Below are 11,451 nucleotides of genomic sequence, written 5' to 3'. Positions count from 1 at the left end.
TTCCTGCTGCACTTATATAAATAATCAGGCCAAGTTTATTGAAACTAGACTCAGTTATCTTTGATAGAAATGGAGGTGATTATAGAGAGAAAAATTATGTTTCAATAATACACCTTTATGTACATCAGATTCTAGTACTATTGTCTTTTAAGTTTGTTTTCTAAGTGTAAACTGGATTGAATACTGAATTCTTCTGATTTCCTCCAATATGTGGCTAGAACTCTCTAAACTAACATTTACAATTTTCTTCCACTCTTTTGATTTTTGAATCACTATGAAACTAAAACTGCCCTTTTCCCAAAGCCCTGCAAGCAAAAGCTGGACAACTTGATACAAACTTCAACAGCTCATGTGAGGACGATTCTCATGCCTGTTACTGTGTGGCCACTCAGAAAGATCACCAGAGACATTCACACTGAAAACCAGGAAAATCTGTCTAATTGCCACACTTGTCCTCACTGCATCTGAAGATGCTTAGAACCCAGCATCTAGAAATCATCTCAAGTAGCTGCTCTCCAAACTCAGAAACTGAATTTATAATTTGCTAGAATTATTTACCATTGTTTTTCTTTTGTTTCCATAGAAATGCCTCTCATTGAATTACCTGATTGCGCAGATCATATAGAGGCCTAATTTATGTGGAAAGACATCTACGATGCTGCCTCCTGAAGTAAACACCCAAGGTGCATCCTGTCCTGAGGAACACTGAGGACACGTGATTGCTGACACAGCATGTGCACCTCCATAAACAACTTTTAAAGTTTTTGTAGACTGACTTAGAAAGGTAATACCCGAATCTGATTATAACCCATTTGATTTATTTAATTGATTAAATTTGGGCTCTGGGAAATTTTTCAGTCTTGATTATTGTTCTTTTTATAGTCATCGCATTAATTTCGCAACAGTTTTAAATGCCTACCAGCAGCCACTCACATACCAAATGGTATCCATCAGGATCAGACAACTGGATGAAATTTGCAATAACCACATGAATGATGAAGATGGTGACTACATGGCCCTCCAACCTGTCAATTCAACTAGTGAAAACAGCAAATATGTGACTCTTCAGCCTGACTACAACAACGGTGGAGAGAGAGAATAACACTACACTGCTTGGTGATACTCTCAGCCGGCTGAGACAATGACCAAAATGGGGAACTGTTAAAATCAAAAACAAACAGCGCCCAGCCTCGAAAATTCCCTGAGCAGACAAAACCCGTTTAATCATACCGACAAAGGCTAATTTGGCTTATTCTGCAAGGCGAGCTTGACCTGGGTCATTTCTTGTTTACACCTCTGGGAATCATGAAGAAACCTGAACTGCTTCCCAAGGCTGATACGAGGTAATCACTGAAAACTCTAATACTGTAACCAGTCACTGTGAAGAATAAACAGTTACTGCCTTCCCACAGTATAAGCCCTTTATAACAATATATACCCAGCCTCATTCAATGTTTTGGTTTGTGCACTCTTGGTTTGCAAACTGTCTTTGTGGTGTGTGCGTGATAAATTTTTACTAACGATTCATTGGCTTTACTTTTAGCTATTTGTGAACCTTTGACAAAATCCTAAACAAAATACTTATCAAATTGAATCCAACAATATATAAAAATTAAAGCACATCATGACTAAGCTGAATCTATACCAGGTTTACCAAGAGCCATGGAACAATACAATCATATAAGGATGAAGGAAAATCTACAAGAACTGCACAGAAGCCCCGTAACACAGCAAGTCCACATCCATGCCCCCAAGAACTGGGAACCTCTGTGCCCCAAAACACAAGTCTGAGACTGGTCACAGCAGGATGATTCATAATAACCCACTGAGAGGCCCTGAAGGATATACAACAAGCACATGCATAAAGAAAGCGTGGCGTCTGCTTTCGACAGTGGAGAGAGACAGACGTGGGCTTCCACGCTGGGAAGAACAAGTGGGGGAGCTTCTGGTAATGTGTTTGCCTGACGTGGTCACATGGGTGTGTCCACTTCATAATTAATCCAAGGGCTATAATGTATGGTCTGTGTACTTCTCTAAACATGTGCCAGACTTCAACAGGAAAGGTTTATTTAAAAACTACCATTATTTGGACACAAGTGGAGCTGGGGGTACAGGCACACCTCATTTTATTGTGCTCTGCTTTACTGCACTTCGCAGACACGTGTTTTTTACAAACTGAAGGTTTTTGGCAACCCTGCATCGAGCAAGGCTATCAGTGCCATTGTTCCAACAGCAATTGCTCACTTCATGTCTCTATCACATTTTGGTAATTCTCACAATATTTCAACCTTTTTTATTATTATTATATCTATTATGGTGATCTGTGATCAGTAATCTTTGAGGTTACTATTACAAAAAGAATTTGACTTGCTGAAGGCTCAGATGATGGTTAATATTTTTTAGCAATAAACTTTTTAATTAAGATACGTACATCGTTTTCTTAGACATAACGCTATTGAACACTTAACAGACGACAATATAGTGTAAACGTAATTTTCTTATGCCCTGGGAAACCAAAAATTCACGTGACTCACATTACTGTGACATTTGCAGTGGCTGGAATTGAACCCACAGTATCTCCTAGGTACACCTTTATGTGTCTTCTTTCAATGTTACTAAGAAGATGCAAAAAAATAACTCATTTTTGTGTTATAACTGTGCTACTCTGACCCCCAGTACACACATTTGATATACTTCAGGGCCTACAGCAGGATTCAGGAGTATCGGAAACCCCTTCCATTTTTAAATGAGTTTTATTCCAGAGCGCCCTGCCTGAGATGGGCCCCCCGCCTGAGCACCCCAAGTGAGCAAATGGCTTGCTCTCAATGACATCAAGGTTGTCTGATTTCTTGGCCCCAAGCTAATGGTACCCACGCTGCGTGACTGAGCATCCCTGTGCCAAGGCCACCCTTACCTGATCTCTCCGGCCCTGTGGTCTGGGAACTGCTTGTGGAAATGCTTCAGCGCCTGCATCACAGCCGAGGTGCACTCCACATATGTGTAGTCAATCATGATGTCCCCTGGGAAAGAAAAGGAAGGCTTGAGAAATGTGAACTTTACCTCAGCTGCCCAATTTTAAAATTCAGGCCAAACCGTGACACAGGAGAACGCCATAACATGCAGAGCCTGTACAACACATCACGAGCCTGACCATCCTCCAAAGGCAAGGAGGAAGCGTCACCAGCGACCAGCCCGGTGACATGGCCACCAGGTGGGAGGGAGGCACCTACACAGGTGACCTGGAGGCCCATCTGTGCTGCAGGACAGCCAGGCCAGTGGGAGGGTAACAGAGAAGCGCACACAGCAGAGCTACAGCCCACCCTGAGAAGGCCTCCACAGGAGCACATTTGCCAGTTACAGGAGCCCGACAAATGCAGACCCGTAAGGAGGTACAGGGTCGCACACAGACGCAGCAGGAGGACACAGGCGAGCGGGTCCCCACTGTCACCTCCCTGTGAGGAGCTGTGGGCTCCGTGAGGAGCATTCAGGAGACAGGCCGGCCTCCACGGAAGACAGAGCAGGAGCCGGCCCAGGCTTGGGCCAGAGAGCTGGTGTGAATCCCACCCACCTCCGAGAGGCAGACTGCAGCTTTTCTATCCACAACCAGGGTCACCGCACCCTGGGAAGTCGAGAAGCACGGAACACTCTGGTGCCTGGGGGCTCCTTAGAGCATCCACCCGCATCTGCCAGAACATTTGTTGGCACTGCCCCCCGCCAGGGGAAAGAGCTCCAGGCTCTGGCGAGAGGTCCAACCTCAGGCATGCGGGGCCCCTGAGTCTGTGGCCACGTAACTGGCCGACCACTCACCGAAGATCTCCGAGGGGTTCAGAAGCTCCAGAATGTGTCCCCCACGCTTGGTCTCGTAGGTGGCAAACCCTCCATCAGGGTTTCTCATGCTCAGCAACTAAAACCAGAGGGAACATCCTGGGAATTCACCCATGCGCTGAGCATGTGCAAGGGCCCACAGGCTGTGGCCCAGCTTTCTAGAAACACCCCAAGGCTAGGAACCAAGGAGCAGGGATGGGAAACAGGGAGCCGGTTTTCATGTTAAACCAGGACCCTCAGGCGCCCAGAACAGTGGGCTGAAACCTTTATCAACCAGGTACTCCGTGACCACCCAGGACCACTCCCCGGCACGTGCATGCTTACCACTTATAAAGCACACGTGCGCCACCAAACTATGTGCTCTCCATCGTAAAAATTGGAAAAAACTTGGGTGTGCTAAGAGGGTCTGTGGTGGGGTGGCCAATACTCCATGTGTACAGTGCCCTCAGCTGTGCGACCAGAGCCCCACACCCAGCAGCCTCACCACAGCGACAGCATCAAAGAGCCGCTCTCGTGGGACGTGCTTGGTGACAAAGGGACACTTTTCCTGCAGGAGAAGGAGGGACTTCAAGGCCTCAGCTGTGCAGTCAGCAACAATCCAGCCACAGTCCAGTGTGCTGAAGGAGAAGCCGCCCTGGAAAGTGTGGAGCTGTAAGGGTGGAGGCCAAGCCCACACTTGGCCACCCCAGGCCATGGCACCTCGCACGCCTGCACAGAGCCGAGGCCCATCCACAGCGGAGGTACAGCCACAGCCCCAAGCCACACACACGTGGACAGCCTCCAACTTCCAGCACAAGGACTGCAGCCTCTGCCCGTCACCGCCTTCAGGCTCTACTGTGGGACGGGTACAAGCAACCTGCCGTGAGAATGCAGCCATGGCCATGTCCATGCCCCCACGCGCTGCAAGAACTGCCCTCCCCACTCCTCCCCTCATCACGGCCATTCATGTTCTGACAGCTTATTTAATGTCTGCACGTGCTGCTGAGTGCACAGTGTGTGACATGGTGGGGTGAAGCCCACAGAACTCAGCTACTGCATTTATGCACAACTCTTCAATCAGGAACATCTTGGGTACATCAGTGGAACCCCGCACTGTGCCTCTATCAGAACAGGAAGGCGAGGAGAGAGCCCTCCTCGAGGGCAAGGCCCGGCTAACCGGGGCGGGTGGGGTTGGCTGCAGCACCTTGCTCATCTGGCGGTAGTACTTCTGGTAGTCGGGGAGGTTGTCTGGGACCTGGTGAGCATCCAAGGGGCAGGAGGGAACACGTCAGTACGCAGTACGCAGACACCGGGCAGGGAGGGGCCAGCACAGCAGGACGTGCAGGGACCCAGTGCTGCCGCCCTCTCGGTCACCAGTGCCAGTGGGAACCCTCCAGGTAGCACCCACGTGGCCCACTGCCCCCACCCACAATCAGGGCACGTCCTGGGCTGGAGGGGCACCCCGCCTGTGTGAGGCACGGACCAGGCCTGGTCTCACCTGCGAGACCCGGAGATACTCATGAGCCTTCTGCAGGCAGGACGAAAACTCTGGCCTGTGTTGTGCACCCGCCTGGGAAAGAGGAGGGGGTGAGCCACTAGCTGGCACATGCCTGCGCGCATGGCTGGTCCCTGGACAACCCTGGTGATACCCGGCCACCACTGGGAACCAGGAGCAAACCCACCCAAGTCTCGGGGCACTCGGGTTTCTGCCGCCAAGTCAGAAAGACATGGTGGAGTGACGGCAGAAGTGATGGTCCACACCACCCTGGCACCAGCCCCAGCCTGTGCCCACAGGGCCCCTGCCCATCTAAGGCAGGCCCCCACGTGGCCCAGACTCCTCCCCAAATCCTGCCAACCTCATTCCCACCAGCATAAAGACACACTCCTGTTTCTCTCTGGTACGTGCTCAGAAGTATCTGCAGCGAGCAATCTGAGCACTGAGAAGAGCCGGGAGCCCCGCCCCCCTTACAGAAGACCCCACCACCTCGTCACCTAGGAAACGGCCCTCACAGGGCTCCTTGCCCCTGAAGACTTCAAGCCAGCCCCACACCTAGAGCTGCCAGGCAAGACCACTGTCTCGGATCCCAGGTAAGCAAAGGGTCAGGCCCGGCAGGTGCCGTGTCTGGCTGGATGCAGGGGTGGACACACAGGAAGGGCAGGTGGAGGCTGGAGAATGAGGGACAGAGCCACATACCTCCAGCAGAGCCTGGATGGCGAACGCAGTGTCCCAGATCTGCGAGCCATTGGTACCCTGTGCAGAGAGGACAGCACTACAGCAGCCACCTCCCACCCCCACCCCAACTTCCCAGATCCGATGGGTGCCTAGAGGGCCAAGGAAGGGTGCAGGGGCATCCACCAGCTCCTACAGAGAGGTAGGAGTCCAGCCGACTCCTCACCCCAGGCTCTGGGCTCTGTACCCCTAAAGCCCAAGAGGCCCTGAGAAGGGCTGGCCCTGCAAGGAGACGTGGGTCAGGCAGCCCCACCTGCCTTCACCAGGCCACCAGCCAGGACAGGGCTCCTCAGAGCACTTCCAGGATTTGGAAGACCACCACCATGGCCTCCACTGCTTGCCCACTGGCACGGAGCCCAGACAAATCGGTGGCACTAAGGGACACGAGACACTGCAGCCTGGCAGGATAATGTGTGGGAAGAACACACACAGCGCCCGGCCAAAAAGACCTGAAACGGATCAAGCCACAGGGTCGAACCGCCAGTTTGCAGAAAATCTGGGGTGCAGAGCAGGCAGAAGGTAGACATGCTAGGGACAAATGACCCAGGAGAGAAGGGCACCAGGAGATTGTAGGACAAAGGCAACAGCAAGGATCAGCCTCCCGGATTGGATCCTGATACCAATGAACACACAGCAAAACCCCACCGGCAGCTGCCGTGAACTCAGTGGGGACGGCACGGCAGTTTTGTCAGGACCAGAAGCCCTCGTAAGCTCCAGGGCTGGAGGTGTCAAAGCGGGTGGGGAGCCACATGAGGGCTCGTCACCCTCCTCCACTTCATGTGTTTCAGGAATCTTTTCACACAAGACTGACAGCGTGGGGGCCAGGGAGCTGGAAGTGGGGCTCAAGTGCGCCTGGCAAGGGCACCTGGGGTGGGGTGGTCTGCGCTGGGCAGGGCTGGGCCCACGTGCACTCATCCCAAAGGGCCCAGAGGTCAGTGTGACCCAAGGACATTGCTGGAGGCACCACATTTGCACACTGAGTGACAGGAGACAAAAGCCCTACAGCTCCCGGCTCGCTGACCCCAGGGTCCCTGCAGCCGGGACAGGACCAGGTCAGCCCAGGCTGCCCAGTGACACAGGAGCCCCACCCCCAGGGACACACACAGGACGTAAGCTGGGGGAACAGCATCTACAACATCCAGACACTGGAAACCAGCAAACGGTACAAAACAGAGGTGCAGTGTACGCGGAGAGGGGCCACCGGGAGTGTGTCTCAGGACTCTGAAGGTGGTACCTCTGGGATGCTCAGCTCAGGGGGCAGCAGAGGGCATGGGTTCTGCTCTGACCGCATCCTGCTGCTGTCCTGACCCCGCTAACCAGACCCAGCATGCGAGCTGTGAGATCATCAGCTGTCCAGCAGCAGCTGGGCTGGCGTCTGAGAACCACCGTGGCCCTCGTCCCCCCCGAGCTGCAGCTCTGAATGACTTTGATGCACAGACTGCTCCCGTGGTGTGGCTGCAGGCCCTCAGCTCTCCCACCCCCACCCCCAGGGCCTGTCAGCATCCCTGCCAGACAGCACACACACAGGAGGTGCCTGGCGGTGCCCCTCAGATGCGGGACAAGGGGGACCTGCAGCCACGTACCACATGCTGACAGAGGAGTTGGGAGGAGTGACTTGGGGCCTTAACAAACCCAAAAGGCAGGAACGGTTGCAAGGAAGCAAGCAGCTGTGGCCCTACAGCCCTTACCTGCACTTTCATGCCGTCGAGGCCCAGCCTGTCAGGAGAAGAGCCCAGGTCAGGGAGCAGCAAGCGCAGAGCCGGAAGTCAGGGGCCCAGAGCCCGTGTCCCAAGAGCAATGCGCCCACACAGCAGGGGACACGTGAGGACAGCTCCACCCCCCAACCCAGCCGTGTGGAGGGCCCACCAGGGGAACAGGCCTCCCTCAAACAGAGTTCCCTGCATGGGACACCTGGCCTTCAGGCTCTCAGCCACGCCCTTCCCGAGGGCCACGCCCTCCCTGCCACACTCACCAGAGATAATCGGGAATCCTGGACAAGTGCTCCTGGAAGGCAGAGGAGGCCGGCCCTTCCCTGTGCCAGCACGCAAGCATGTTGATGGTTTTCGAGATCTGGAGGAGACAGCCCTGTCAGGGCTCTGCTCCACACCTGCCGGGGTTCCCGGACTTGAGGGCCGCAGACCTACCCCACCGAGGCCCCAGCACGGCCTTGCTGCAGGCCAGGCCTTCTGTTCTAACCACTTTCCCAAGCACTCACTGCTACCAGGCTGCAGCCCTGCCCTGGGAAAGGCGGGAATGGGCCAAGGCACGTGTGCCAAGGAGGGAGGGGGACGGCAGCAGGGAAAAGACAGGGTGACCCGTAGAGGTGACGGGAGCCCAGCCAGCTGGTGAGCAGAACCGCCACGAGGGTGACGGGCAAGGCGGGGACCCCTGAGTGGGCACATGGGTTGTGGTGTGTCCTGAGCTTCCTGAGATAACTCAGGGGACGGAGGATAGGGCTGAGGGCCACGGGAGAGACGGAGCGACTCGAAGGCGAGACCAGCGGCGCAGGGCCTGACTGCTCAGAGCAGATGTTCTAGAGGCCCAGCTCTCCCACCCCGGGACCTCCTAGGCCAAGGTCCGATTATGGTGCGTTTCTAACTTGCTTTATGCAGCATTAGGTCAGAGCCCACGCAGAATCCCCTGGCGCTGAAAGGGAAACAACTGGCCCCTCAGTGGGGTGGTGGCATATGACGTCCCCCGGGTACCACCCGGCCTCGAAAACACCTGGGAGCAGGGTCACGCGTGGGGCTCATGGACACTGCGCCCACTGGGCTCACACAGAGAAGCCGTGGGCTGACCCAGCACGGCGGCCACGGTCACGGCTGCCCGAGGGTCACTACAGCGCTGCCTCCTGCACCCAGTGCCCTAAGGCTGCAGGCCAGCCTCCTGACCCTGCACTGGCCACCCGGGCTCACAGCCCCACGGGGCAGAGCAGAGTCAGGAGCCCAGAGGCTCCAAGAAGCAAGTCTCGAGCCACCAGCCTCAACAGGAATCAGGAGTGGAACGCAAGCACCCTGGTCCTGCAAACCCCATAGGAGAAAGGCAAATGGTGGGTTATCAGGGTTGGGGAAGAGGAGAGGACTGGGGGAGGAAAAGCAGCCCACCCCACCGGCCAGAGAGACCTCAGGAGGCAGCCTCAAGAAGCAGTGCTCCAGACACACCAGGTGGTGGGACGGGAGGGCGGGCCAAGCACAGGGGTCCTGGGGGATCAGAGGCCCACGTCCCATGTAAAGGTGTGGCAGCCTCCAGTGGGAGACCTCACCTCCAGGGAGACCCCCACTCCCAGCTCCACAGACACAGGCCTCTGGGCAAGCCACCCCCAGTCCTCGCCCAGACACCCAGTGGGCGAGGGGCGCTGACCGGGCCGATGCTGAGGTACTTGGTGAAGCGGTCGTCGGCTGCGATGTGCTCATACAGCTTCTGGATGGCCCGCTGCCGCAGGCTGGCGCTGTGGTGGCGCTCGTACAGGTTGAGGATTGCTGCGAGGGGTGGGGGGTGGCGTCAACAGGCACCAGACACGGAGGGGAGTCCTGGCCCCAGCACAGACCCCCCCCAGGGCAGTCGGCCCACGGCGGCCAGTCTCTGGGCCCCCCCTTGCCACCCCCTCACCCACTCTCCCTGCCTGCTGGTGTAGCCCCCTCCCTGGCATCCTGGTGCTGCCCTGCGGCCCCCACAGCCGTGCAGAGCGTGTTGCCTCCCAGTGCTGACAGGGCGGGTCCCGGCTCCCACCCCAGGGCCCGTCTGCAGGACCAGTGAGGGAACAAACGAATGAATGAGGGGGAACGTGGCCGCCTGCGCACACAGCACCCGCCAGGCTCCAAGGGGAGGCCACTCGGCTCTGAACAGCCAGGAGGACCCACGGGAGACGGGCTTAGACTGGCCTCGTGGGGTCCCACCCCTTCTCTCCCACTGAGGAGGAACCACCAGCCCCTCAGGGCCCTGGGCTCCGAACCCTCTGTCCAGGAGCCCAAGCCCCAGGCGCGTCTGCTGGACACGAGGTGTGCACGGCTGACCCCCTTGTCCCCACAGGACCCCAACACCAGGACTCATCGTAGGGCTGTGTCCCTCTGCGCTCCCTGTCACTTTAGGTGTCGGCCGACCCCTGGGGGGCCCAACCAGCCCCTGGGGGCACCCACCATACACTACGTGGAGTAGCCAGCTGTGCGGCGTGTACAGCTCATCGGGGGCCACGCTGTCCCTGTGCGCCGGCCAGTCGATGTGGCCGTAGTCCTCCACGTAGAGCTCCTGAGGGCGGCAGCACCTCAGCCCCAGACCTGCCCGTCCCCTCCACTGCCTGCCCTCCCTAGGGCAGGCCCCGATGAGCACCCTGCTCCCCAAGCCCCATGTCAGGGCTGCTTCCCGGGGACACACTGGGACCTGGCCTTTGCTCACAGGTGCCCTGCAGCCCATCCCACCGCACAAGCCCCCAGGCAGTCATTTAGGGACAGGAGGTGGAGGCTCCACTCTGTGGGGCTCTCGGCTCCGTGGGGCCCCCCGAGAGCGGGCGTACGTGGTCAGGCTCACCTGGCGGAGGCTCTGGACCAGCGGGTCCTCTTCGGCGCTCAGCCGGGTGCCGTAGCAGTAGGCCATGGGCAGGTACACCTGCCGGCAGTGGCACCAGATGGTGGAGGGATGCGCGGGCATCCAGTCAGGAAACAGCCTGGCGGGACAGCGTGTCAGCAGGGCCCCCCACCACTGCAGCCCGGGGCCCTTTCAAGCCTGAACACAGCCCAAGTGGGCACAGCCATGCTCCTGAGGGGCTCAGCCCACAGAAGCCGACAACTTCTCCTGGCTCACCAGGTGCCTCCTAAAGCCAGGAGACTTGGTTCCTAAATGGTGAGGACTGCCTGTGGGTTCCCAGTTGTGACAAACGTGCCCCAGTAACAAAAATGTTAATCATGGAGATACTGAGTGAGGGGTCTACAGAAACGCTCTGGACTATCTCTGCAACTTTTTTGGAAATCGAAAACTATTCCTAAATTAAAAGTTCGCCTCAAAACCTTCAGGACTGCCACATCTTCTCAGAACCTTCAGGACCGCCACATCTTCTCAGAACCTTCAGGACCGCCACATCTTCTCAAGGCCCGCGTCTTTGATCGTTACCTCTGCTGTGCTTCACCCAGATACGCGGCCTGACGTGAGCACAGCTCTGCCAGCCTCCCAGGTAGGGGCGAGCCTGGGCTGTTTTCTCCACCCACCCCTTTCAGCCTCCGCCCTCGAGTGAGAGGGGAGGCCACGTGGAGGCCACGGGGAGGTGAGCCCGCCTCCCCTGCTCCAGGCGTAAGGGTTAGGCAGGTGTCCTCAGCCCCACCACCCCTGGCCTCACTCTCGAGGGCTCCTCCACTCATCTTAAAGGGCGTTTGCTACATTTTGGGTAACGTTTCCAGCTTTCCTGCAGCTGAAGCGGTTCCGGGGCT

The 11,451-nt window shown here is 56.5% G+C and overlaps 1 protein-coding gene across 2 annotated transcripts in view; it reads right to left on the bottom strand.

Annotated features, from left to right (window-relative positions):
• LSS (lanosterol synthase) overlaps positions 1-11,451 on the bottom strand; it is a 40,434-nt gene that overhangs the window by 20,831 nt on the left and 8,152 nt on the right. For both annotated transcript variants that reach the window (XM_007452479.1, XM_007452480.1), the window contains exons 7-17: positions 10,559-10,694; positions 10,171-10,279; positions 9,395-9,513; positions 8,007-8,104; positions 7,723-7,750; positions 5,999-6,055; positions 5,303-5,374; positions 5,009-5,059; positions 4,310-4,459; positions 3,808-3,904; positions 2,915-3,020 (exon numbers count right to left, since the gene is read on the bottom strand). In XM_007452479.1, the coding sequence (XP_007452541.1) occupies positions 2,915-3,020; positions 3,808-3,904; positions 4,310-4,459; positions 5,009-5,059; positions 5,303-5,374; positions 5,999-6,055; positions 7,723-7,750; positions 8,007-8,104; positions 9,395-9,513; positions 10,171-10,279; positions 10,559-10,694 (1,023 nt within the window). The remainder of the gene's footprint in view (positions 1-2,914; positions 3,021-3,807; positions 3,905-4,309; positions 4,460-5,008; positions 5,060-5,302; positions 5,375-5,998; positions 6,056-7,722; positions 7,751-8,006; positions 8,105-9,394; positions 9,514-10,170; positions 10,280-10,558; positions 10,695-11,451) is intronic.

Source organism: Lipotes vexillifer, unplaced genomic scaffold (genome assembly GCF_000442215.2).
Source record: "Lipotes vexillifer unplaced genomic scaffold, Lipotes_vexillifer_v1.1 scaffold545, whole genome shotgun sequence".
Classification (NCBI taxonomy): domain Eukaryota; kingdom Metazoa; phylum Chordata; class Mammalia; order Artiodactyla; family Lipotidae; genus Lipotes; species Lipotes vexillifer.
Note: the sequence above shows the minus strand (reverse complement) of the source record. Positions and strands in the feature narration are given on the sequence as shown.